General features: G+C 40.6%; 1 protein-coding gene across 6 annotated transcripts; it reads right to left on the bottom strand.

Moving 5' to 3' along the window:
- Positions 1–1,633: 1,633 nt before the first annotated feature.
- Taf12 (TATA-box binding protein associated factor 12) lies at positions 1,634–25,424 on the bottom strand. Of its 6 annotated transcripts, none has more exons than XM_046468608.2 (7): positions 25,291–25,384; positions 14,192–14,276; positions 13,214–13,465; positions 10,264–10,341; positions 4,927–5,119; positions 3,665–3,753; positions 1,634–2,114 (listed from the first exon to the last, which is right to left on the bottom strand). In XM_046468608.2, the coding sequence occupies exons 2-7, from the start codon at positions 14,261–14,263 to the stop codon at positions 2,079–2,081; spliced, it is 720 nt and encodes a 239-aa protein (XP_046324564.1). In that variant the 5' UTR covers positions 14,264–14,276; positions 25,291–25,384; the 3' UTR covers positions 1,634–2,078. The 6 variants fall into 6 exon arrangements, with proteins under 6 accessions (XP_046324564.1, XP_046324565.1, XP_046324566.1 ...); XM_046468609.2 differs by having other exon boundaries at positions 4,927–5,041; positions 25,291–25,374; XM_046468610.2 differs by lacking the exon at positions 14,192–14,276 and having other exon boundaries at positions 25,291–25,424.
- Positions 25,425–27,389: the final 1,965 nt, after the last annotated feature.

Here is a 27,389-nt window from a genome sequence, read left to right as displayed (position 1 = left end):
GCACTTCTATGACATGGGTATAAATATCATCCTGCTGGGGCCTCCAAGGCACTGCATGACTGGGCTCAACCTACCTCACTACACTGCCTCAGGGCTTATATATTTCCCTGGAAGAGATTCCAGCCCTTTCACCTGGATCCCTCAAATCTCAGCTCAAATATTTCTCTCCAATTGCTCAGCCCCCTCCCCCAGTCCTGTAGACCTTTCTTTTGCTGCTTTTGTCTGTCTCCAATGGCAGGAATGTTCACTGGGTATTTTATTCATCATTGTAGCCTCCTGTCTAGGTCAGGCATGAGCACAGCTTATAAACACTTTCTGAGAAAGTGGCCAGGTGGAGGGAGACGGGGAGGGAAAGGGAAAATATTGGGGAATGATACTGACCAAATTATACTGTTATATCATGTGCATGTACAAATACATATCAGTGAATCCCACTATTATGTAAAATTATAATGCACCAATAAAAATATAGGGAAAAAAACTTGCTGAATGAATGAAAAAACTCCTCGATGTGCAGATAGGACAATGAGATTGAGGTAGAGGAAGCCACTCATCTGTAACACAGCTGACTTAGGAAAAGAGGTCTTTTGACTACCTCAGTTCTTTCAAATTAAACTCCCCCAATTCCCTTGTCCCCTTCTGTCCTCAACACAGGACTTAAAAAACTAAAGCTGGATTCTTCTTGGGTGCTGAGGTCAGTGAGCTGCTCCTATTGTCAGAACTTTTGCTGGAGGCCTCTTGCTGTTTGATATTACCAACAGAACATCCTTTGAGAGTGTCGCCCGCCCAGTAGCTTCAGGAGAAAGTTAAGACCCTTTAACATCATCCTGGTGGCTGGCCTCAAGAGTAACCTGGTAGCTTAGAGTCAGGTAATGCTGGAGGAGGATGGAAAGCTGGCTGCCCCCTTGACCTCCGCCAAGAGCAATAGAAATATCAGCAGGGACTTTGAGTTGCTCACCCAAAAGACCTAGGAGCTGTGAAGAGAGGGGTTCTGGGGTCAAACTCAGAGTGTCGAGGAGTAAAGAGTAGGGTCCCATCTTAGGTTGAGTTTCCTAGACAGAAGACCAAAGCAGGGCAAGGTGGTGGACCCTGGGCAGAATGGCCACTTTCCCTGAAGCCCAAAGAACTCTCACAATCCACAAGGGCAATACTGGGCACACAGGACAGGATGATGCCATTGGAGGACATGACTCTGAGGTCTGGAAGGAGCCTAGTTTCCTCTACAACATGGTGAAAATCCCAAGATTGGATACCAGTAATTAAGGACAGACAGGATTTTCCCAAGGCTATTGCCATCCTTTCTCATGGCACAAGTGAACATAATTCTCTAGAAGTTCCAGAACAGGTCAAAAAGGGCTCTTAAGCACATTCACACTGCCAAAACCAGGATGCCTATTCATTGTATGGCTTGCTAGAATTCATCATGCCTGATGGCAGAGAAAGTGGATTCAAACCACTACTGATGGCATCTATCCTCCCTTAGAGTAAAACAATGGAAAATCCCTGAGCATTTCTCCAATGCAGAAACTGACACCAGTGCTGCCCTCTGCTGTTAAGAGCCTGGTCCAGTCCTGCTCTTCCCCCTGACTTCCTCTGGCATTTCAAAGGTTTGTAAGCCACACAACCTTGTGGCTTTCGATTAATAACTTCTTTATTCTGGAAAAGCAAATCAAATTCATATTCATATAAACACTGACATTACAAAGTACAGGGAAAGGGGGAAGGGAGGAGGAAACAAAACTCTCTACAAATCCTGCTAATACTGTCTCACCCAACAAGACCATAATGCTTTGTCCCATATTCAATCACTTATATAATAAACCACAAATAAAATCTTCTCTGGAAGATACACTGCTCCTCTTTGAGATGTCAGGGAAAAGGGACCGGAAGTAAGGGTAGGAGGCTTTATTCTTTTGGCAGATCCTCTCAGTCATTATAGATATTGCTGCACTGTTAATAAAAAATATATGCTTCTCTGTAAAGCATTTAAAAAAAAAAATTCCAAGGATGAGATGGCTGAAATCTCAGCTCAAGTATCTCCAAATACATTGTTGTCCATTCCCTGACCTTTCCGTGTGTTATTTCTTGGTTGTTTTCCGGATCAATGCCATTCTCTGAAAGGAGAGAGAAATAAGCAATTATACAGATTAGAGTCAGGAGCTTTAGGAATATGTATATGCAGTTAGTAGGCAGTATGGTCTACAGTATAGGCTAGAGCCCTTGGGGACTTGCAGTCACAGAGAAGCTCAGCAGCCTTCTTTTAACCAGACAGCAGAGTACAGGGACTGAGATAGGCCAGCAGGTCCATTTACCCACCAAAAGACTCAAACTGCTCGGGGTATCAGGATGGCAAAAAGGTTAAAAGTAGAAGAGACAGCTCTTGCCTTTTGGGGACATAAGGGATAGGTCAGCAAAACATATTTTCTAGGATTCCCTCACCCCAATGTCTTCTTTCTCTAATGATGGAGAAAATAGGAAAAGGGCCTCAGTTTCAAACCTGTTGCCACACAAAGAGAGTCAAAATTTCACCCGTGATGATGTGCAGTGAAGGGCAACTGAAGACTAACAACTTCTACCACAACCCACTGTGGACCCAGTCAGATCATGGGTTTCCATTTTTATTAACTTGCTTTTGCTCACTCTTTTTGACCAAGACGTTACCCCTTTATTATGTCATTTTTAAACTAAACAGAGATCTAGAGCCAGAGAGACCATCTGGAGAACTCCCTTCAGACCTTTGATGTATGGACCTTTGATTCAGGCTATTGGTGGCTTCCTGGGAGGGCTCCCTCCATGAACTCTGTAAACAACTACTCCAGAGACCCCAATGATGAAAAAGCAAGGGACATTCACCCAGGACTGCCCAGTGCCTATCAAACTTGGAAACATCTCACTCTTCATTTCTTTCTTTCTTTTTTTTTTTTTAAATTCTAACATGTTATATATGACAGCAGAATGCATTAAACATCTCATTTTTCAAATCAGAGTAGCCAGTTAAAGCAGAAAGGATAACAGCCTTTCAAAGGAGGCTGTATTGGAGGCCAATACTGCTACTGGACTGACCCGACTAATTCTTACACCAACATCTAGGTTCCTTGTTAAGAGGGGTAGAGAACAAAGGTTAAGCTGGGGATGTGGGCCAGAATGCTTGGCAGAGCAGCCTGAATACTCCATCTTAGCATGAGCATAGGATACTTCTGCTTCCTCTGACCTTTCTTTATTCAAGGGCATGTTCAAACCAGCAAGAAAAGGAAGATTTCATTAAGGAGATTTGGAGGGGGTGAGCTTGAACCAGGCACAGTGGTACCTGCCTGTAACCCCAGCTACTTGGAAGACTAAGACAGGAAGAGTACAAATTCGAATCTAGTCTCTCCAACTTAGTGAAATCCTGTCTCAAAATAAGAAAGGGCTGGGGATGTAGAGTGGCCCTAGATTATTCACTCCCCAGTACCAAGAGGAAAAAAAAAAAAAAAAGCTTGAAGTGAAGCCCATCAGAGTTGAGAGAAAAAATTGAGATTCCATATAGGAATAGCACAGCGCTAAGGAAATATCTGACTGTTGCTGCCTCTGGGCCTCTCTGACCTTTGGTCCAAAGAATGAAACCTGCTTTGTGGGGGAAGTGAGACCCCTAGAAGGTAGCCCGACACCATGCCCGGCTCCTCACCTGTTTATGAGCTTCTGTGGTGCAAGCTTTTTTGTAGGGCCGTATTTCTTCAGAACCAAATCCTGGGATCCACATGTTCCACTGGCGTTCTGAAAAGAAGAAGCAACAGAGTTAAGGGCACCAGGAAGGCAGCATCAGGAGTTCAATATGCCCCTCCCAGTATCAGGGAGGATAACTCTTGGCATCAACTATACTAACACTAACCCTATTAGGCTATTCTATGGAATACAAATGGGAAATCACACCTGGCTCCTTCAAGAGCTTTTTTTTTTTCCCTGTGGTCCTGGGAATTGAACCCAGGGGCACTCTACCACTGAGCTACATCCCCAACCTTTTTTATTTTGAGACAGGGTCTCACTGAATTGCTTAGGGCCTCCCTAAGTTGCTTAAGCTGGCTTTGAACTTGTGATCCTCCTGCTTCAGCCTCCTGAGCCACTGGGATGATATGCATGCTCCACTGTGCCAGGCCAAGCAATAGTTTCTTTTTTTTGGGGGGGGGGGGGCAAGGGTATCAGGGATTGAACTCAGGGGCACTTGACCACTGAGCCACATCCCCAGCCCTATTTTGTGTTTTATTTAGAGACAGGGTCTCACTGAGTTACTTAGCCCCTTGCTTTGTTGAGGCTAGCTTTGAACTCGTGATCCTCCTACCTCACCCTCCTGAGCCACTGAGATTACAGGCATGCACCAGTGCACGCAGCCGCAAGGATATTCTTTTTTTGACTTGTCTTTTTTTGGTACTAAAGATTGAAGCTGGATGCTTTCTTAATAAGCTATATCCTCAGTCCTTTTTTTATTTTTATTTTGAGATAGGGACTTGCTGAGTTGTTGATGCTAGCCTTAGGTAAAGTTTATTTGAATAGCAGAGATATAATGGCAACTATAATTGCTAAGCACTTATTTTGTGCCAGATCCTATACCAGATACTTCATATATATAATCTATAATTTCACAATCATCCTGTAAAGAAGATATTAGGATCCCTACTTTACAAATAAGGAAAAGGGGTTATCTAAGAGAAATCAAGTAGGAATGATAAAATGATTTAGCTAGAAGTGGCAAAATCTGGTTTCAGATCAAATGTCTACCCCCTTCCTATGGATAGATTTCTTTTTTCTATTTAGTGCTACTATTAAATGAATATATAAGTCCCAGGACCCAAAAGTCTGGTCTTGGCACAAAGGTTTCTCTGACTACGCTTTCCCTGACAGTCCTGAAGGTATAGTTATGTGGATACTTCAGAGAGAAATAAGACCACATACCTAGATGCAGCTGGACATCTTTCACCTCCAGAGTGCTGGACTTACGATGCCGGGCAAGCTGGCAGGCTGCTGTCACCACACTCTCAATAAAATCATCAGCAATCTGCAGCAGCATCTGGAGAAGGCAAAGTGAGTGACAGTAATGGTGATATTGGCAGGATAGGCTCCTGTTGCTGAGACAATAGTTTTCTGCCTGCATTTAAAAAAAAATTTTTTTTTAAAGATGTTGCTTTTGTTTTATTTTTTTATTTTATTTTAGAGAGAGAGAGAGAGAGAGAGAGAGAGAGAGAGAGAGAGAGAATTTTTTTAATCTTTATTTTTTAGTTTTTGGCGGACACAACATCTTTCTTTGTATGTGGTGCTGAGGATCAAACCGGGGCTGCATGCATGCCCAGGCGAGCGTGCTACCACTTGAGCCACATCCCCAGCCCCAAATTTTTTGTTGTTGTTGGGAGGGGTACTGGGGATTGAATTCAGGAATATTCATCCACTGAGCCACATTCCCAGCCCGATTTTCTATTTTATTTAGAGACAGGGTCTCACTGAGTTGAATAGCACCTTGCTGTTGCTGAGGCTGGCTTCGAACTCTAGATCCTCCTGTCTCAGCCTCCCAAGCTACTGGGATTACAGGCATGCGCCAACGTGTCCGGCTAATATTATTTTTAGATGTTGATGGACTTTTATTTTATTCAGTTATTTATATGTGGTGCTGAGAATTGAACCCAGTTCCTCGCGCTCTACCACTGAGCCACAACCCCAGCCATCTGCCTATATAATACGTAATATGGGGGCCGGGATTGTGGCTCAGCGGTAGATTGTTCACCTAGCATGTATGAGGTGCTGGGTTCAATTCTCAGTACCCCATAAAAATAAATAAGTAAAATAAAGGTATTGTGTCCAATTACAACTAATAAATAAATGAATAAATAAATACGTAATATGTGTGCGTGTGTGTGTGTGTGTGTGTGTTTGTGTATGTGTATATATTTCTTTTTCTTTTTTTGCTTTTGGTACTAGAAGTTGAATTTGGGGCACATTACCACTGAATAATATCCCCAATCCTTTTTTATTTTGAGACAGGGTCTCACTAAGTGCTAAGGGTAGCCTTGAACTTATGATCTTCCTGCCTCTGCCTCCCAAGTTGCTGGGATTACAGATATGAGCCAATGTGTCTAGTCTGAATTACATATTTCAATAGACTTTCTATTAGTAGGCCTGGAATCAGCATATGGGCTAAGGTGGGGATAAGAAATGAGGAGGACAACAGAAACATTACCCAGATCAAAAGTTAGGACAAGGGCTGGGGATGTGGCTCAAGCGGTAACGCGCTCGCCTGGCATGCACAGGGCACTGGGTTCGATCCTCAGCACCACATAAAATAAAATAAAATAAAATAAAATAAAGATGTTGTGTCCACCGAAAACTGAAAAATAAATATTAAAAAAAAAAGTTAGGACAAAATGAAGATAGATGAAAATGTTAAGACTCAGGAGAACCAACTTGCTTATGGCTATGTAACTAGAAAGCAGTGGAAACAGAATTTCACTTCATTATTCTGAGTCCAAATTCTAAGATCTTTTTACTTTACTTCACTGTTAATTATTCCTAGACCATGGGGGAAGCAAAATCAGAAGTCTGAAGATAAAAATTTACACGAAGGGGCTGGGGTGCTCAGTGGTGCCTAGCATGTGTGAGGTACTGGGTTTAATTCTCAGTACTGTATATCAACAAACAAATAAATAATGGCCCATCAACCATTAACACACACACACACATACACACACACACACACAAAATCTACATGAAGCAACTTAGAGAGGCCCTAAGCAAGTCAGTGAGAACCTAGGCAACTCAGCAAGACCCTGTCTCTAAATAAAATATTAAAAAGGGCTGGAGATGTGGCTCAGTGGTTAAGTGCCCCAGCGTTCAATTCCCGTACCAAAAAAAAAAAAAATCTACATGAAGCCGGGCAACTCAGGAAGCTAAGAAGATCGCAAATTCATGGTCAGCCTCAGTAACTTGGTGAGGTTAAAAGGTTTAGAACATAATCTAAGGAAAACCTTAGCAAGTAGAAGTACAACTATAAAGGGATGAAAAATTAGAAGAAAAAAAAAAGCCCAAAGAGGATCAATCCAACCACTTATTATTTCAGAAGAAAGATAAAAAAAATAGGAAATTATCAACAGTAGTATAAGAAACTGTAATCTTCCTACCCTGGCGATGGGAATGTAGAATTACGTACTACTTGGAAAATAAGTGGCAGTCTCTGGAAGGTTAAACACAGAGTTACCACATGATCCAATTATTTTACTGCTATTTTCAAGAGAAATGAAAACATGTATCTACACAAAAACTTGTACATATATTTTTTTTTAAAAAAAGGGGGGAAAAACTTGTACAAAAATGTACACAGGGGCTGAGGTTGTGGCTCAGTTGTAGAGCACTTGCCTAGCATGTGTGAGGTCTTGGGTTGGATCCTCAGCACCACATAAAAAGAATAAATATATTGTTGTGTCTATCTACAACTAAAAAAAGAAGGTACACAGCAACATTATTCATAGCAGCCAAAAAGTAGAAGTAATCCAAAATTCATTAACTATTGAATAATATTTATACAATAATATTTCATTGTATGTCTATATTAACAAAATGATATAGGCATTGATATAGACATAAATTTTTCATTTATTTCATGTAGGTTTTTTTTTTTTTTTTTTTTTTTTTTTAGTACTGGGGATTGAACCTAGGGACACTTTACCACTGAGCTAAATCCCCAGCTACTTTTTCTTTTTTTTTTTTGAGACAGGGTCTTACAAATTGCAGAGGCCGATCTTTTGTGAATGTGATATAGACATACATTGAAATATTACTGAGCCATAATAATATGGATGTACCAATATGTGTGGAATAACAGGGATCGAAGTACTGCTATCACATAAATTTTGAAAACATTAAAGTAAATGAAAAAAAAATTATAAAAGACCAAATATCATGTTTCCATGTATTTGCAATATTCAGAATAAGCAAATTCATGGAGGTAGAAAAGATCAATTGTTGCTTATGGGGAATGAGCACTAATGGGTATGGGATCTTTTTTGGGGTGATGAAAATATTCTAAAATTGCCAGGCATGGTGGCACACACCTGTAATCCCAGCAGCTTGGGAGGCTGACACAGGAGGATATTGAGTTCAAAGCCAGCCTCAGTATGTAATTATATCTCATATATATATGTGTTATAGTTGGGCACAATACCTTTATTTTATTTGCTTATTTTTATGTGGTGCTGAGGATCAAACCCAGTGCCTCGCATGTGCCAGGCAAGCACTCTACCGCTGAGCCACAACCCCAGCCCATGTGATTATTTCTCAATAAAGCCATTACAAGGACTGGATGTAGCCCAGTGGTAGAATTATTTTTTAACATGCAAGAGCCCTGGGTTCTATTCCCAGAACCACCAAACAAACAAGCAAACAAACAAAACATATAGCTATAAAGCTGTTACATCACACACACACACACACACACACACACACACACACAGGGCAAATATTATGCCTCTGCTTAAAAAAATAAAAACAACAATGGAATTTCATTCCAGAATCAAGAAATAAATAAATAGAAATAAAAGAAGCCTCCAAGAAAGCTGCGTATGATGGCGTACACCTGTAATTCCAGCAATTCAGGAGGTTAAGGTAGGAAGATCACAAGTTCAAGTCCAGCCATAGCATATTAGCAAAATCTTGTCTCAAAATAATAAATAAGGCCAGGTGCAGTGGTGCACACCTGTAATCCCAGTGGCTTGGGAGGCTGGGGCTGGAAGATCACCAGTTCAAAGCCAGACTCAGCAATTTAGCGAGGCACTAAGCAACTCAGTGACCCTCTAAATAAAATATAAAATAGGGCTGGGGATATGGCTCAGTGGTCAAGTGCCCCTGGGTTCAATCTCCAGGACTGGTGGCATATGCCTGTAATCTCAGCAGCTCAGAAGGCTGAGGCAGGAGGATCACGAATTCAAAGCTAGCCTCAGCAAAGGCCAGACACTAAGCAACTCAGTGAGACCCTGTCTCTAAATAAAATACAAAATAGGGCTGGGGATTTGGCTCAGTGATTGAGTGCCCCTGAGTTCAATCCCTGATACCCCCCAAAAAACCACAACAACAACAACCAAAAAAAAAAAAAAAGGGCTGGGAATATAATTCAGTGCTAATGTGCTCTGGGTCTAATCCCCAGTACAAAAAAAATAAAAAAGAAGGCTCTAAGGGGGCTGGGGATATAGCTCAGTTGATAGAGTGCTTGCCTCACATGCACATGCACAAGGCCCTGGGTTCAATCCCTAGCACCAAAAAACAAATAAACAAACAAAAAAGAAGGCTCTAAGAACCCAGCATATTACACAGTGCATGAAAGAAGGTATATACTAAGGCACATTATGTGAAAATACAGGTTGGAGGTAGAGTTCAGTGGTAGAGTGCTTGCCTAGCATATGGAAGGCCCTGAGTTCAATCCCCAGCACCTACACCTTCCCTGCAAAAAAAAGAACAGGAGAAAAATAAAATCCTAGTTGGAATCAAAATGCTCAATTGGTAGAGTGCTTGCCTTGCATGCACAAGGCCCTGAGTTCAATCCCCAGCACCACAATCAATCAATCAATCAATCAATCAATAAAAATAGCCTAAGATTTCTTTTTTTTTTTTTTTTTTTTTTTGGGAGGGGAAGGGGCGGGTACCAGGAACTGAACTCAGGGGCGCTCAACCATTGATCCACATCCCCAGCCCTATTTCATATTTTATTTAGAAACAGGGTCTCACTGAGTTGCTTAGTGCCTCGCTTTTGCTGAGGCTGGCTTTGAACTTGAAATCCTCCTGTCTCAGCTTCCTGTGCCGCTGGGATTATATGTGTGTGCCACCAAGCCCGGGCAAGATATTAACAATAACCCTGTAAGTAAATACTGTCACACTCAATCAACATAAGAGGAGTCCCTGAGTCTCAATTCTCTTTTTGATACTAGAGCTTGAACCCAGTGGTGCTTTACCACTGAGCTACATCCCTATTCCTTTTCATTTTTGAGACAGGGTCTTGCTAAATTGCTGAGACTGGCCTTGGACTTGTGATCCTCCTGCCTCAGCCTCCTGAATCACTGGAATTATAAGCATGTGTCACTCCTCCCAGCAGGGCTGAGTCTCAAAAAGCTTAAGCAACTTGTCCATAACTGCACAGCTGGTAAGAGGCGGAGCCAAGATTCAAATTCAGATTCATCTGACCCTAAAGTTTCTCTAATCACTATGTCATATCAGCCCTCAGGGGCACAGTCTCTGGAGAACCCAAACCCACCTTACCTCCTCCACATCTTCATCCAACTGCTCATTTGGATCCACTTCTCTTACTAAGTCCTGTAATTTCTTCTTGGTCAATACCTAAAGTTAATTGTGAGGAGATTCTTCAGTGAGTAAGGAAGCAAAATAACTTGTAATCCCATACTGAAGAAAGGCTGTCAGTTTGTTGGGTTTAGTTTCCTTTCCAATGAGTTCAGTATGGCCCACTGGTGGCACTGCTACCAAACTACACTTCCAAGACAGAGGTAGTCCAGGGAAAGACAGAAAGAGTAGTTTGGAAAAGAGGTCAGCATCCAATTGTCAGGCAGTTTATTTCAACCTTAACTCTTTTTCTTTTCCCATTATGCCTCACCTCTCTCTATATTAAAGCAATTTCTAGTTCTCTGAACACCACAAATTGCACCCCTTATACCATTACCTTTAGACATGCTCTTCCTCCCTTTTTCCTATATGCTCAGCTCACGGCACTCTATTTTTTCTCTTTTTGGTAGTGGGATCAAACCCAGAAGCACTTTACCACTTAGCTACACATCCAGCTCTTTTCAATTTTTTATTTTGAGACAGGAGCTCATCAAGTTTCCAAGGCTGGCCTTGCTTTCCATCCTCCTGACTCAAGCTTCCTGAGTCACTGGAATTACTGGAATGAGCCACTGCACCAGTTCAATGAGACTCTTTTCTGATGCCTTTCCTAGACAACACGGGTAAGCACAACCACTTGTAGTCTTTTCTATCCTCTGTGTACCCTTCTATCTTATGTATATTTATAAATTTGCCTGTAATCTGACTTAACAGGTTAAAAATTCTATGAGGGGAGAGAACTTGTATTATCTATAACTAAATATATTAAATATGTATAGCTACCATCCCTTTTTCATAAATAGTGTTATATTACATATATACACCATTAAAAAGTGATCAAGGTGGAAGCTGGGGATGTCTCTCAGTGGTACAATGTATGACTAGCATGTGTGAGGCCCGTGGGTTTAATCCCCAGCACTGTAGTAATAATAATAATAATAGAAGCAGCAACAATACATAAATACTGGTTAATGTTGTCTCAGATTTATCCATTCTTCTCCATTTTACCATTATTACTTAATTCAAGTCTTTTTTTTTAAAGACTTTTTTTAATATTTATTTTTCAGTTTTCAGTGGACACCTTTATTTTATTTTATGTGGTGCTGAGGATCGAACCCAACGCCCTGTGCATGCCAGGCGAGCACGTTAGCGCTTGAGCCACATCCCCAGCCCCAAGTCTTTTTTTAATATTTATTTTTTAGTTGTAATTGAACACAATATCTCTAATTTTATTTATTTATGTGGTGCTGAAAATCAAACCCAGGGCCTCTCACACGCGAGGTGAGTGCTCTACCGCTGAGCCATAACCCCAGCCCCTAATTCAAGTCTTTATCACGTCTTAATTTATTTCAAGTCTTAGAATTGATCTTCTTTCCACTTTATCCCTCTTTCCTACCCCTTTATTTCCTTACTGCCAAGTTAATCCTTCCTAAGGTATACTACTTCTATTATGTTAATGTTACTCTCTATTAAATATTAAATATCTGCAAAGATTGTCTATTACCTAAAAGGCCTACTATGTTCTGCTGTAGTCCTACTTTATAGTTTTATTTCTTGCTCTTTCCAACAGACCATATACTTAAAAAACATATTTGTTGCACCAGGCATGGTGGGACATGCCTGTATCTTTAGTTTTTTGTTTTGGTTTTTTTTTTTGTTTTAGGTGGATACATTAGTTTATTTTTTATTTTTATTTTTATTTTTTTTTTAAAATATTTATTTATTTATCTTTTTTTTTAGTTATTGGTGGACACCACATCTTTGTTTGTATGTGGTGCTGAGGATCGAACCTGGGCCGCACGCATGCCAGGCGAGCGCGCTACCGCTTGAGCCACATCCCCAGCCCCATTAGTTTATTTTTTATATGGTGCCGAGGATCGAACACAGTGCCTCACGCATGCTAGGCAAGCATTCTACCACTGAGCCACCACTCCAACAGGGACATGCCTATAATCCAAGCAACTCAGGAGGCTGACCCAGGAGGATCCCAAGTTGAAGCCAGTCTTAGCAACTAAGCAAGGCCCTTACAACTTAAGAGAGACTTTGTCTCAAAATGAAAAAAAATAAAAGGACTGGGGATAAGTGCTCAGTGGTAAAACACCTTGGGTTCAATCCCCAGTACCAAAAACACATGTTTATCTCCTTATTGTCTACCTAACTCTCCCCCATTTACCTTACTAGTCCCTCCACCCATTCCCTTGAAATGTCTCCTCATCCATTCTGCTCAGCCTATAAGATCCAAGCCAAGGCATTATACTTATTTCTTGTGGCTCTAGATAGTAGAATCAGGATCACAGCTAGAAAGGGAAACAGATTTTGAAATCACTGCAGAAATTAACAAAGGAAGCAGTTGGATGAACTAAAAGGAAGACTGGAGACAGAATACTTTTATTTTAGAAGTAAAAAACACATTTATTATTTTATTTAACAACTATATAACTAACACATATAAAACATCTGTCATATGCAAGGTGTCATGTTAGTATATGCATGAGTATGTATGTATGTACACATGCATACACACAAGCATATATAAGAGGCAGTAAAAAAGGATCTTGAACATGATAATTTGATAAAGAATCTTAGAGGGGCTGAAGCTGTAGCTCAGTGGCAGAGCACCTGCCTAGCATGTGTGAGGCACTGGGTTCGATCCTTAGCACCACATAAAAATAAACAATAAAAACAAAAAGGCATTCTGTCCATCTACAACTATTAAAAAAAAAAAAAAAAAGAATGTTAGAATTCCAAAGGCAGGAACAGACCTTCTTTTTCAACTAAGAAGAGGCAGCTCCTGAGATGGCCATTTCTCAAAGAATTCCTAGTTCAAATAATAAAAAGAGGTGACTATAGAAAGGAAAAAGTAAGGGGATGATACCTGATTGTTTTCAGGGCTAAGACGACCTCCTGTCCCAGGAGTGCCTGGAATTTTTACCACTGTAGTGCTATTAGCCATGGAGCCTTGTGGAGGGGTACTGGCTGGTTCCGGTTTTATGGATGAGAAATTGGAGAGGTTGATTAGTGCTGAGGGGCCAAACTGGTTCATAATCTGCCGAGCTTTGGACTTCAGCTCATAGAGCTTATCAAGATCCTGTTTCTTTTTGGAGCTGTGAGGACCAAGGCCAATCAACTGAAGAAGAAAAACATGAGAATTAGTGCTAGAAACACCTATAATAAAGAATAAGTTTTGAAAGTAAAATTATGTGAAATCTGTCAAGCTTTGAGGACTCTTCAGTATATCTGGGATGGTGACCATTTGATACCTACACATTAAAATGGAGAAAATGAAGAATGTTCATTGCTCTCACCTGATATTTAGAAACCATCTCTTCTCCAAAAGCTAAATGAAATAGTCCACAAAATTGAAATAAGGAAGAAAGTAAGTGAAATGAGGAATCTTATATAAAAACACATTAGATTAAGCAAGACATTTGAGGACTTTGAACAAATAAAATACTTGATGAAGTACTACATGCATTATTATTTAAGTATCAAATAATGTTAAATTCAAACAAGTCATGTCACAATCACATACTTTTTAAAACTTAGTCACCAAGTTCAAGAAAACAGATTAGTTTTTTTTTGGCATTTCAAAACATGCTTGAGCCCATTCAGGGCTATGTCAAATAAACACAATTTTTAGAACTTTTCAAAGTAAATTCTTCTTTATCATAAAAAGCAAATTTTCTCAATGTTAGCAATGCTAAGTACATGCAGAAATCCTAGCCCGAAGCAGCCAAAATTCCTAAATCTTAGAGCCATAGCGTTGACTCTGTGGACATCAGCTTTGGTGTCATCAGGATCAGAAGCACATTCATCAAGTTCTGCCCATAGTGGCCTCAAGGAGCTTACTTACAGCTATCTGAGTGTCTAGATCTTTAATTACATCAGCAACAGCTGTGAGCCCGGTGAAATGAGAGGCAGCCATTTTCAAAAGCTACCTGTAAATGAACAACTAGCATCAAGCACCACCCTTGCCACAGAAGCACTACTGTAGCATGACCTGGTACATCTTCAGCAATCAGGATCCAGGCAAACTATCTCCTTGTCCCTATTATGTGGCAAGAAAAAAATCCCCCTCTCCTTCAAAAACAACTTTAAAAATTAATTAATAATGAATATTTTGAAAACTAATGAGAGTACATGCCTGTAATCTGGGACTCAGGAGGCTGTGGCAGGAAAATTGCAAATTCAAGGCCAGTCTGAGCAACTTAGATAGACCCTGTCTCAAAACAGAAAATTTGAAAAAGGGCTGGAGAGGAAATTAGTAGTAAAGCACCCCTGGGTTCAACTTCCCAGTACTAAATAAAATAAAACAGGGGCCAGGGATGTATCTCAGTTGGCAGCATGCTTGTCTAGCATGTAGGAGGCCCTGGGTTTAATCTCTAATGCCATTAAACAAATAATAAATAATAAATAATAAAAAGGCGAGGGATGTAGCATAGTGGTAGAGTACCCGAGTTTAATCCCCAATACAGTAAAATAAAAACAAAAATTAATGATGGTGACAGGCACGGTAGGACACACCTGTAGTCCCAGCATTCTAGAAGCTGAGGTGGAAGAATCACTTGTCTGGAGTTCAAAACCCGCCTGGACAACATAGCAAGACTTTGTCTCAGTGGGGAGGGGGAATATGTATATATATACATATGTGTGAGGGTGTGTATATACATATATGTACATATATATATATATATATATATAATTGAATAAATGATGCAGCTAGCTGGGACTGTAGCTCAGTGGCAGAGCACATGTTTAGCCACTGGGTTCAATCTCTAGGACCATTAAAGAGAGAAAGAGAGGGCTGGGGTTGTGGCTCAGTGGTAGAGTGCTCGCCTAGCATGCATGAGGCACTGGGTTCGATCCTCAGCACCACATAAAGATAAAAAAAAAAAAAAAGATATTGTGTCCACCTAAAACTAAAAAATAAATGTTAAAAAAGAGAGAGAGAAAGAGAGAGAGGAAAAAAAACTGAAAAATTAATATGGGCACAGTGATACGTGCCTGTAATTCTTGCAACGCAGAAGATTGCAAGTTTGAGGCCAGCCTCAACAACTTAGCGAGATCCTGTCTCATAACAAAAAAATAAAGGTACAGGGATGTAGCTCACTGATAAAGTACCTCTAGTTCAATCCCCAGTATCAAAATTAAAAAAAAAAAAAAAAAGAAGCAGCAGCAAAATTGTGTGATCTGAACCTGCAGGAACCATGTAACAGCTTTCAGGATCTGGGAAAGCTTAGCAACCTGAATGTGTGTCTATTCTACTCCTGTCCTTATTGCTGAGTTCCTCCCCAACATACTATCTAACTTTCTAATATGAGAAAGCAACGTTTGTACATGTTCTTCTGGTTTACTCTAAATAAAAGCAACTAACTGTGCATTGGTTAAATTTAGAGGTCTCTATAAAGGGCTACAAGGCAAAATCTAGGAAAACTGGAAAAGTATATACCAGTTATTTTTTTATTCTAAGGGCTTCCAAAATGCTAAGCAAACCAGGCATGGTGGTGCATGCCTATAATCCCAGAAGCTTGGGAGGCTGAGGCAGGAGGACTGCAAGTTCAAAGCCAGCCTCATCAGCAACTTACAGATGTTCTAAGCAATTTAGTAAAACCCAGTCTCAAAATGAAAATTAAAAAGGTCTGGGGCTGGGCTGTGTCTTGGCTTAGCGGTTGTGCACTTGCCTGGCATATGCGAGGCACTGGGTTCGAGTCTCAGCACCTCATATCAATAAATAAAATAAAGATCTATCAACAACTAAAAAATAAAAAATAAAAATAAAGGGCTGGGCTACAGCTCAGTGGTTAAGTGCCCTTGAGTTCAATCCCTATTTCCAAAGACAGAAGGAAGGAAAATGCCAAGCACACATCTACCACTGAGTTATATATCCAGCCCCATATTGTTTTGACTCCACAGATCCATTTTTAATAATTTATATTACATTGAACTTGTATATGAATAGAATAGTACTATACTTACTATACAGTACATATAAGAAATATCTATCAGGGCTGGAGTTATGGCTCAGTGGTAGAGCGCTTGCCTAGCATGTGTGAGGCACTGGGTTCAAACCTCAGCACCACATAAAAATAAACAAACAAACAAAAATTTTTTTAAAGAAAAAAAATATCTATCAAAGTGATAGATATAGTTAAGGTTGGGGATATAACTCAGATGGTGGAGTGCTTGCTTTGCATGCACATGGCCCTGGATTCAATCCCACCAAAAAAAAAAAAAAAAAAAGTGATATAGTTAAATAAATTAGGGTATAACTACATAATGGAAGAATGAGATAGTCAGATATGGTGTATACCTGTAATCACAGCTACCTGGGAGGCTGAGGTGGAAATATCACAAGTTCAAGGCCAGCCCTGGTGATTTAGTCAGATCCTGTCTCAAAAAATAAAATTTTTTTAAAAATAAAGGAAAGGCTGGGCATGTTGCTCTATGGTGGAGCACTTACCTAGCATGCACCAAGACCTGGGTTCAATCCCCATTACCAAACCAAACCAAACAAAAAATAAACAAAAACCAAAAAAATGGGCTGGGGTTGTGGCTCAGTGGTGGAGCGCTTGCCTAGCATGCAGGAGGCGCTGGGTTCGATCCTCAGCACCATATAAATGTAAAATAAAGATATTGTGTCCACCTAAAACTTAAGAATAAATATTTTTAAAAATTAAATTTAAAAAGGGTTCAGGGTGTAGCTCAGTGATAGAGCACCTCAGTACTAGGGGGACCTAAGGATGGAGAATAAGGCAAATGAAAGTATAATGCTACATGAAAGAAACTTTTTTTTTTTTTTTAGTTTCCAGCAGACACAACATCTTTGTTTGTATGTGGGCTGAGGATCGAATCCAGGCCGCACGCATGCCAGGCGAGCGCGCTACCGCTTGAGTCACATCCCCAGCCCCAAGAAACCATTTTAAAAAGACCATATGGGCTGTGGTGTGGCTCAGCGACAGAGTGCTCACCTAGCACGTTCAAAGCCCTGAGTTCGATCCTCAGCACCACAAATAAATAAATAAATAAAGGTATTGTGTCCAATGACAACTAAAAAATAAATATTAAAAAAGACCATATATTATGCAATTCCATTTACAAGAAATGTCAAAAACAGGCAAATCTATAGTGAAGTAAAGTAGACTAGTGGCTACCTATGGCTAGGAGGTATGGGAGAGTAATAGGAAATGACTGCTACTGGGCATAGGGGTTTCTTTTGGGGAAGATAAAAATAATCCAGAATTAGATCATGACAACATTTGTACACCACTGAATGTACCAAAAAAGCCCTAAATTGTACACTTTTCAATTGGTGAACTGTACGATATGTGAATTATATATAAATAAAGCTGTTAAAAAAAACAAACAAGGACAATCATAAAATCATCTCCAAGATACACCATTCAGTGGAGTAATAGGTACAGAATACTAAGAATACTTTAGTATCATTTATTAAAATTCCACATAGGGGCTGGGAGTTTAGAGCAATGGTAGAGTACTTGCCTAGCATGCTCAAGGCCCTGGGTTCAATCCCCAGTACTGAAAAAAAAAGAAAGAAAAAGAAAAGAAAAGGAAGAAAACTAACAACCCAACTTTTAAAAAAGGAGCTGGGAAGCCAGGCAAGGTGGCACAGCCTGTAATACCAGTGGCTTGGGAGGCTGAGGCAGGAGGATCACAAATTCAAAGCCAGCCTCAGCAACTTAGTGAGGATAAAAGCAACTCAGTAAGACCATCTCAAAATAAAGTAAATAAATAAAAAGGGCTGGGCTCAGGCTGGAGTTGAAGCTCAAGGTAAAGCACTTGCCTAGTATGTGTGAGGTACTGGGTTTGATTCTCAGCACCACATATAAGTAAATAAATAAATAAAAGTCCATTGACAACTAAAAAAAAAATTTTTTTAAATAAAATAAAAGGTCTGGGCTAGGGCTGGGGATATAGCTCAGTTGGTAGAGTACTTCGATCGCATGCACAAGGCCCTGGGTTCAATCCCCAGCACAACAACAACAAAAAGGGCTGGGTTGGGGATGTATTTTAGTAGTCATCCCTATATTCAATCCCCAGTACCAAAAATAAACAAATAAATAAAAAGGGGGCTGAGGATCTAACTAAGCAGGACAGTGGTTGCTTAACATGTTTGAGGCTCTAGGTTGATTCCCCAGCATCACGGAAAAAAAGGGCAATAAAAGCTGCACAACAAAATAGGCAAAGGATCTGAATAGATCCAAAGATAAACAGATGGCAAATAAACCTGTGAAAAGATGCTCAATATCATTAACCATTAGGAAAATGCAAATTAAAACAATGGGATATACCTTTTAGAATAGCTAAAATTACATACACATACAAGTGCTGGAGAGGATACAAAGCAACTGAAACCCTCATACACTGCTGGTATGAATGTAAAAATGATGCACTCTTCTGAAAAAATAGTTTGGCAACTTCTATATATGATATAGGGCTGGGGTTGTGGCTCAGCAGTAGAGCGCTTGCCTAGCACCTGCAAGGCCCTGGGTTCGTTACTCAGCACCACATAAAAATAAATAAAATAAAGGTATTGTGTCCAACTACAACTAAAAAATAATTTAAAAAAAATACTGATACATGCAACAAATGGATGACTCTCCAAGTGAAAAAGGCAAGACCTGAAAGGCTAATTGATAAATTTATATGATACTCTGAAAAAGGCAAAGTTATAGGGATGGAGAACAGAGATGTGGTTGCCAAGGGGTCTGGTGTGGGGTAAGGTTTGACTACAAATGGAGAAAATGATTAAATTTGGGGACAGGTGGAAATATTCTGAATCTTCAATGTTAATGTACTTATATGACAATATGTATGTCTTATTCCCAGTTGTGACTGTACTCCAAAAGAATTTTATTTGTATGTAAATTTGAAAATAAATTTTAAAAATCAAACATCGTTGGGCTGGGGTTGTGGCTCAGTGGTAGAGTGTTCGCCTAGCATGCACGAGGCACTGGGTTCGATCCTCAGCACCACATAAATGTGAAATAAAGATATTGTGTCCACCTAAAACTAATAAATAAATATTTTTTAAAAATCAAACATCGCAACCTGATTAGTATGGTCAATGACTCCATGTCCAAATTACCTGTTTACGGATAATTTTCATCAACCCCAATTGTGGAAGACACTGATGAAGCCCAATGGAATGAATTGACTGTAAATAACTTGAATGCCATTATGTAATATACAACAATTGCTTTTCAGCTACTCAAATTTCTAACTCTTGCTTCCTCAAAATGCCAAAAAAATAGGTAGCCAGGTGTGGAAGCACACATCTGTAAACCCAGCAACTCGGGAGGCTGAAGAAGGACTCCAAGTTTGAGGTCACCTTTAGTAATTCAGCGAGGCATTCAGCAACTTAGCAAGATCCTTTCCCTGACCTCCCTCCTCTCTGCTCCTGAACATACACATTAAAATAGGGGTGTGGGGTTACTCCAGTCTGGTGTGCTCAGGCTAGACAAAAAAAAAAAAAAAAAGATCCTTTCCCCCAAAAATAAAAAGGCTGAGGCAATGTGGCTCAGTTGTTAAACAGGGATTGTCCCTGTTATCTCCCCCCAAAAGAGGTAAAAACAGAAGCATTAACTGTGGGATATTTGAGAAAATAATTACAATAGCTAACCCCTTTTGGTACCTGCTATGTGAATTTTAAGTGCTATGAGATTCACATGTAACTTCAGAAATTCCATTCCTCAGTGGGCTACAAATGAAAATATTCAGGGCTGGGAAGCCAGATATGGTGGGTGCAAGCCTGTAATCCCAGTTACTTGGGAAATTAAGGCAGGATATTGACCAAATTCAAGGTCAATATCAGTAATTTACTGAGGCCCTGAGGGCTGCTGGGGATGTAACTTGGAGGTAAAGTGCCCTAGGTTCAATATAAAGAACCAAAAAAGAGAGGGGGGGGGAGGGAGGGAGGAATAGAATACCATATTGTTTTTGCAACTTGTTTACCTTTAAAATGTTTAGGATTTACTTATTTATTTATGGTGCCAGGGATTGAACCCAGAGGCACTTAACCACTGAGCCACATCCCCAGTCTTTCTATTTTTCATTTTGAGACAGGGTCTAAGTTGCTTGAGGCCTCAATAAGTTGTTGAGGCTGGCTTTGAACTCATGATCCTCCTGCTTCAGCCTCCAGAACTGCTGGGATTACAGGCTCATATCACAGTGCCTGGCAGGAATTTATTTATTTAAACAAAATGACTGTAGTACATGACTGGATTTTTTACCTACCTATTTCTCTCCTTGGCTTCCAATTCTATCTAAAACAGCTCATATTTCCCAGCCTAAATCAACCAAAAAGAATCAATGATTTGTTATCTATGAGACTTGAAAGCAAAAGAAACAAGGAATTTTTTCCTGTCTGAAGCTAATGCTTGTTTTGGCTAGTGTGAGCCCATGTAGGTGTCTTTGACTTAAGAGAAAGGCAATACAGTGCAGTGGGAAAGGATATAGACTCTGGTGAGAATCTCTGAGGTCAAGTACAAATGCTGCCCCTTACCTATATGTACTTAAGCAGTTACCTAATCTGTTTATGAGTCTTTTTTTTTTTTGGGGGGGGGGGCAGTACTAGGGATTGAAGCCAGTGGCCCTCTACTACTGAGCTACATCCCCAGCAGCCCTCAGGGCCTCACTAAATTGCTGATGTTGGCCTTGAGTTTGGGATCCTTTCCGGAAATTAATTATTTTTAATTTTGAGACAGTCTTTTGCCCAGACTAGTCTCAGACCTGTGATCTTCCTGCCTCAGCTTCCAAAGTCACTAGGAGCACAGGCATGCACCACCATGCTCAGCTAATCACAGCTATGTGGCAGGCTGAGGCAAGAGGATCTCTTGAGCCCAAGAGTTCAAGGTCATCTTGGATGCCATTATAAGACCCTCATTTTAAAGAATAAATAAGGGGCTGGGCATGTAGTTTAGTTGGCGAAGTGCTTGCCTAGCATGTGCAAGGTCCTGGGTTCAATCTTGAGCACCACCAAAATTAATTAATTAATTAATTAGATAGATAAATCAAGTTAGCACATGCTGGCAATGCCAGCTACTCAGGAGACTAAGCCAGGAGGATCCCAAGTTCAAGGGCAGCTTTGATGAGACCATGTTTCAAACGAAAATTTAAAAGGGCTGGGGATGTAGTTTAGTGGTAGCATGTTTGTCTAGCACATGTGTGGCCCTAGGTTAAATCCCCAATACAACAAAAAATAAAAACAAATAAATGGAACAGTAGATGGAAAATTGTGAAAAACCAAAGTCAAGAGGAGTAAGTGTCAACCAGATGTGGTGGTACATACCTGTAATCCCAATTACCTGGGAAGATGAGACAGGAGGATCCACAAGGACCCTGTCTCAAAATTTAAAAAAAAAAAAACAGTGGGCACAGCTGAGGAATCTAGCTCAGAGATGGGTGAAGCCCTAATTTCAATCTCCAGTAAAAATAAGAGAAGTAGGCACCATCTTTGACTAGAGTTTTTGCACTTATAATTAGGAGCCAGACCAGGAAGATTTTATTTTTTAAAGATATTTATTAATTTATGGTACTGGTATTTTGGGCATTGCAAAATCCTGTCTCAAAATAAGAAATAAAAAGGACTAAGGATATACTCCACGGTAAAGCACCCCTGGGTTCAATTCCCAGTGCCAAGGGTGTGGGGAGGGGGCTAAACACCCCAATGCTACAGCTACAAATGAGTAAAACTGAGTATATTTTGCAAATGTAGATAAAGATGATAACTCAGGAATAAATTATCACTAAATCATCAATGAAATTGTGACACAAGCATGCTTTCTCTCATAATTTGCTGTGTATAAATTCTAACTATTTGTATATAGGTACTTGCAAATAGTATAGGGTAAGCCATGGGAGAAAAACAGCAGTTTCCAACAAATTAGCCCAATTGCCCCAACCATACAGTTTATGTTAACAATTAATTGACAAGTTAATCCAATTTTTATTTTCTTTTGTGGTTCTGAGGACTGCCATGCTAGGCAAGTGCTTTACCACTAAAGTATATGTCCACCCTTTTAAATTTTGAGACAGGGTGTTGCTAAATGTCCCAGGCAGGACCAAGTTGCACTTGCTTGACCTCTTAATTTTTTGTACTGGGAATTGAACCCAGGGGTACTTAACCACTGAGCAACATCCCCAGGCCTTTTTATTTTTTATTTTGAGACAGTCTCACTAGGTTGTTGAGGCCAGCTTTGAACTTGTGACCCTCTTGCCTCAGTCTCTCGAGCAGCTGGGATTACAGGCATGCATCACTACACCTGGCTTTGGCCTCCTAAATTTAAAATTAAATATACCTAACTCTGCTGGGCTCTATTGTAAGGAAAACTATAAATGTTTCTTCTTGTCTATCTTGAATTATGCTCTGTGAAAACATAGAAATTTAGTTCTCCTCAAATACCACATTAAATATACTAACAAGTTATTGTCTTTGACATTAAGAGAAATCTTATAAAGAAGGGAGTGCTTTCATTCAATGACATGCTTTGTATAACTATTACTTATATTTTGCTGATGGACAAGACAGACATGGAGAGGGAATCTACTTAGAAAAGTAGAAAAAAAAAAGTTTTGGAGACACAAATGACTGGGCTAGGTCACTTGATTTCAGGGAAAGTACTTAACCTCTCTAAACCTATTTCTTTATCTGTACAATGAACCTAAAATACCTAACTCCTGGGGCTGTTATAATTATTAAGCCACACAATACTTCAAAGTACTTAAACCAGGCCCGGTAGTGAATGCCTGTAATCCCTCTCAGGAGACTGAGGCAGGAGGATCACAAATTCAAGACCAGTCTGGTTAACTTAGCAAGACTCTTATATAAATAAACAAATAAGATTAGGGGTGTAGTTTAGTGTGGAGCGCTTGTTTAACATGCATAAAGCCCAGGGTTGGATCCCCAGTACACAGAAAGGAGGCAGGGGCGGGAAGGAAAAAAAGTGCTTAAATTGTGCCTAGTTAACCTCAGTAGCTTTCAATAAAAAATACTAGTGAAGAAGTGTCTGAAGTGTCTGGTCCAAGTCTCTCCATCCTTATCTAAAAACAGCCATCCATAGAAATACTTGTGTCAAAAATATAGGATACAACTTATTTGCAACTTTTTTGGGGGATGGGTACTAGAGATTGAACCCAGGGTACTCTACCACTGAGCTACATACTCCAGCCCTTTTTTTTTTTTTTTAATATATAAATCTTTTATTTATTATTGTTATTATTTTTTATTTTTTAGTTCTCGGAGGACACAACATCTTTGTATGTGGTGCTGAGGATCGAACCCGGGCTGCACGCATACCAGGCCAGCGCGCTACCGCTTGAGCCATATCCCCAGCCCCCTTTTTTTTAAAAATATTTATTTTTTAATTGTATTTAGACACAATACCATTTATTTATTTATTTGTTTGTTTATTATGTGGTGCTGAGGATCTAACCCAGGCCCAGGGCCTTGCACTTGTTAGGCCAGTGTTCTACCCCTGAGCCCCAACCCCAGCCTTCCAGCCCTTTTCATTTTGAGATAGTGTCTCACTAAACTGCAGAGGCTGGCCCGAACTTGCAATCCTCTTGCCTCAGTCTCCAGAGTGTCTGGGATTACAGGTGTGCACCACCACACCTGCTATTTGCGACTTTCTAGTGTATTTTAAAAAATTATATTTGGCTTCACTTAAAGGTTTCTTTACTGGTGACATTCACTATCATCTATGTTAATATAGTAATGAGACTCAAAGTATTAGACTCTAAAATAATTTCCTTATTAAGTTTGAAGGTAAAGATTCCAGAAGCATTTATTCAAGGAATGTTAACCAAGCATCTTATATGCTACACAGTAGGATACTGTACCAAATTTATGATCCAACCACTTCTTGACTCACTGTGATCCTAAACCCCTTTTGGTCCTTCTTCTCCTTACATGTAAAACAGGAATTTTAAATAGATGGATGATCTTTTCGGGCCCTTCCATCTCTGAAATTTGGGCTTTGGAGATCTATGCTCAGTTGTGGTTGATTGGAATGGGATTCAAAGCACTTAGCAAGTATATATCTGAGTTCAAACTGCTTCCAACTTCACATCCAATTCGCAAGAATGAGAAGAAAAAACGAAGATTCTTGCATGTGAACTTCCTAGGTTAAGTATCTGACACAAGAAAAACCTGCCTGCCAAAAACCAAGTAGGCAAGCGCGAAGGAGTCGTCTTCCCCTGAATACATCTTTTATCACTCTGGGCATAGAGACTAAGAGGGGAAAAAAAAAAAAAAAACAAAACTGATCGCTATATCTTTTCCAAATCCTTTCCCTTTCCCCTTACAGTGGAGGCTGATCTCACAGTCCCGACCCCTTAGATTTTCCGTATTTTAGGAGCCGCGTTCTCACCGCCCCGTTTCCTCAGGAACTCGGGACTCTCTAAGCCCCGATCCCGTCCCCATAGAAGCCCTAATCTTCACTGCACGCTTCTGTTCCCTCCCAAACTAAAGTCTTCTCCGCCTGCTTCTGCCCTTCAGGAACCTAAGTCTTCGCTGCCCTGTTTCTAAATCCTTAGGAGCCGGGGTCTTCGCTGTCCCGCGTCTGCCTCTTAGGAGCCCAAGTCCTCACTACTCCACTTTTACCTCTCTGGTGCCGTGTCTTCACGCCCGGTTTCGTTCCGACCCTCTCCTCCTAAAAGTACCGGACCTCATAATCCTGACCCTCTCAGACCGCGTTCCCTCATGTGCCGGAGAACTCACATTCGTCCCGGTTCCCTAAGTCTCCTTCGGAGCCCGGGTCCCCACAGCCGCGTCTTCTCCGAGCCAGATCCCCACAAGTCCCATCCCAAGAGCCTGATTGCTCACAGCCCAGTCTTCTCCACAACCTGGTTCTTCAAACGCTGACCCACTGTGGGTCTGGGTCCTGACTCCCTCCTCCCACTCTTCTTCCTCAACTGCCAGGGCCCAAGACTCACAGGCAGCAGCGTCTATCTCCCCATGATATGCGGAGACTGCCCCAGTGAAGCTTTCGTCTCAGCAGCCGGTCCGACTGCGCGGCCCTCCCCGAGTACTTCCGGCACCGCTACCCGCCTCCAACCCGGAAACGCGCGGCTCTTCCGGCTGGCGGGCGCGCGCCTCACTTGCGCAGACGCAGACCGCCCTCCGACACGTGGTTGCTGTACTGGGTTGCAGCTCACCTCTTCGGGTTGTCCCTTCTCCAGATTGTGACTGACTGGTGGTGTGGGCGACTTTGTGTTTTCTACCTCGGCGTTTCGAATCCTGCCCTAGCAGTTTCTTTCCGACTCTTATCTTTCGCTAGCATGACCGGTAAATGACGCCCTCGGATGATTTTGAAGTCGCCATTTTTGGTCGGTGCTTTTGTCGTGATATCTGGACGGGAATATCACCTGGGACTGCAGTACCCCATGGTATCCTGTTTGGCCGAAACAGGGGAGTTGGCAGCACAAAAGCCCGATGACGGGAGAAACCGGTTGTGAATTTGTAGCTAATAACATTTAATAACAATTGAGCGCGTACTGTCCAGTAATCCCTTACTTCCGATGTGTCATTTAATCTTTTCAAGGAAACTTGTGAAAAATTTATCCAGGTTAAGTATAGAGCCTAGAATAGAGAACTCTCACCCCAAACCTGAGTCTGGCCTGTAATCATTAAGCTCTGGTCTTTTTGAGTTATTTCATCCAGCAAATGCTTGGTGGCAATTATTGCTTTTTTTTTTTCCTCCTTCTTTTTTGCCCTAGTCTCTAGACGTGTAAGCAAGACCCGGTTTCAGCATTTGCGGGATCCTCGGTAAAATGGAAAACAACTTACAAACAATGTATAAAGGTCTGTGACAGCCCAGAGCTTGAAACAGTAGCTGCCAGCAGGAATTGGGGAAAAAAATGGGTGCAGCAACTTGCCCTGTCTTTATATCTTCCCATCCTTGACCCCACAATGTTCCCAAACCACCCTCTACCCTGATACTAGAACCAGATTCTCAGATTCAAGGCCTCATCACCATTAGGTGCCAACCTGCTGTCTTCCCTAGCCTTATTTTCCTGCCACTGTTCTCTTGGCATGTCAGCTTTTGTTGTCGAACTCCTGTTTGTCTTTTTAATACCTTACTTGAATGTATATGCATCCATTCAACAAATGTTTATTGTCTTATTGGGTGCCAAACGTTTTGCTGGATACATACTAGTGGCTAAGACAGACATCCTTGTCCTTGGAGAGTTCACAATCTAGGCCAAATGCACGAAAGGGTAAAAAAGAACCACAATAAGTTAGGCTTATCTATCTTAGTGATGAAGGAACTTGAGTGAAAGCTCTAGGTTAGGAAATAACTTAGTCAAGGACCAAATCTTAGTAGGTGACAGGGAGAAACAGTGAGGTTGAATAGGTAAGCAGGAATTCATTTCAGGCCAGACTGTATACTATAGTGGGAATTTGTAATTTTATTATTATTATTATTTATTTGTTTGTTTTGAGACAAGGTCTTGCTAAATTGCCTAGGGCTGGCCAAATTGAGGAGGCTGGCTTTGAATCACAATCTTCCTTTCTCAAGCACCCCCCTCTAGAATTACAGGCGTGTACCACCACACCCCAGTGATGATTTGCATTTAAAAAGTAATGTAGCCAGGTGCAGTGGTGAACACTTGTAATACCAGCAATTCAGCAGGCTGAAGCAGGAGGATGGCAAGTTTGTGGCCAGTCTCAGTAACTTAGTGAGGCCCTAAGCAACTTACCAAGACCCTGTCTCAAATAATAAAGAAGGGAGATGTAGTTAGTGGTAAAGCAACCTTTGGTTCAATCCCCAGTACCAAAAAGTAAAATAACACTGGTAGATTATAGGAGGAACCCCCAATAATCGACAGCACCCATCTGTATACTTCCCACCAGTTTCTATACTTCTCCTTCCTATTACAATGTAAGAACTATTTCTGTGTTGCCTCTTGTAATTTCTACTCTAAGGAATAGAAATCTCCATACATTATTAAAATAGATTTTTTAAAAAATTTTTTTAATTGTAGATAGACATAATACTTTTATTTTATTTACTTATTTTTATGTGGTTCTA

Source organism: Marmota monax, unplaced genomic scaffold, assembly GCF_021218885.2.
Source record: "Marmota monax isolate L192 unplaced genomic scaffold, Marmota_monax_Labrador192_F-V1.1 WCK01_AAM20220418_F8-fsc00008, whole genome shotgun sequence".
Lineage (NCBI taxonomy): Eukaryota > Metazoa > Chordata > Mammalia > Rodentia > Sciuridae > Marmota > Marmota monax.
This window is presented reverse-complemented; position numbering and strand designations above follow the sequence as displayed.

Bases quoted from the DNA above. Each gene is read 5' to 3' on its own strand.
- Taf12 (XM_046468608.2), bottom strand. From the start codon at position 14,263: ATGGCTGCCTCTCATTTCACCGGGCTCACAGCTGTTGCTGATGTAATT. The intron at 13,466-14,191 runs GTAAGTAAGCTC...TTTCTTCTTCAG, and splicing joins ATCTAGACACTCAGATAGCT to TTGATTGGCCTTGGTCCTCA. The intron at 5,120-10,263 runs GTAAGGTGGGTT...TTTTAAATGCAG, and splicing joins TGGATGAAGATGTGGAGGAG to GCAGAAAACTATTGTCTCAG.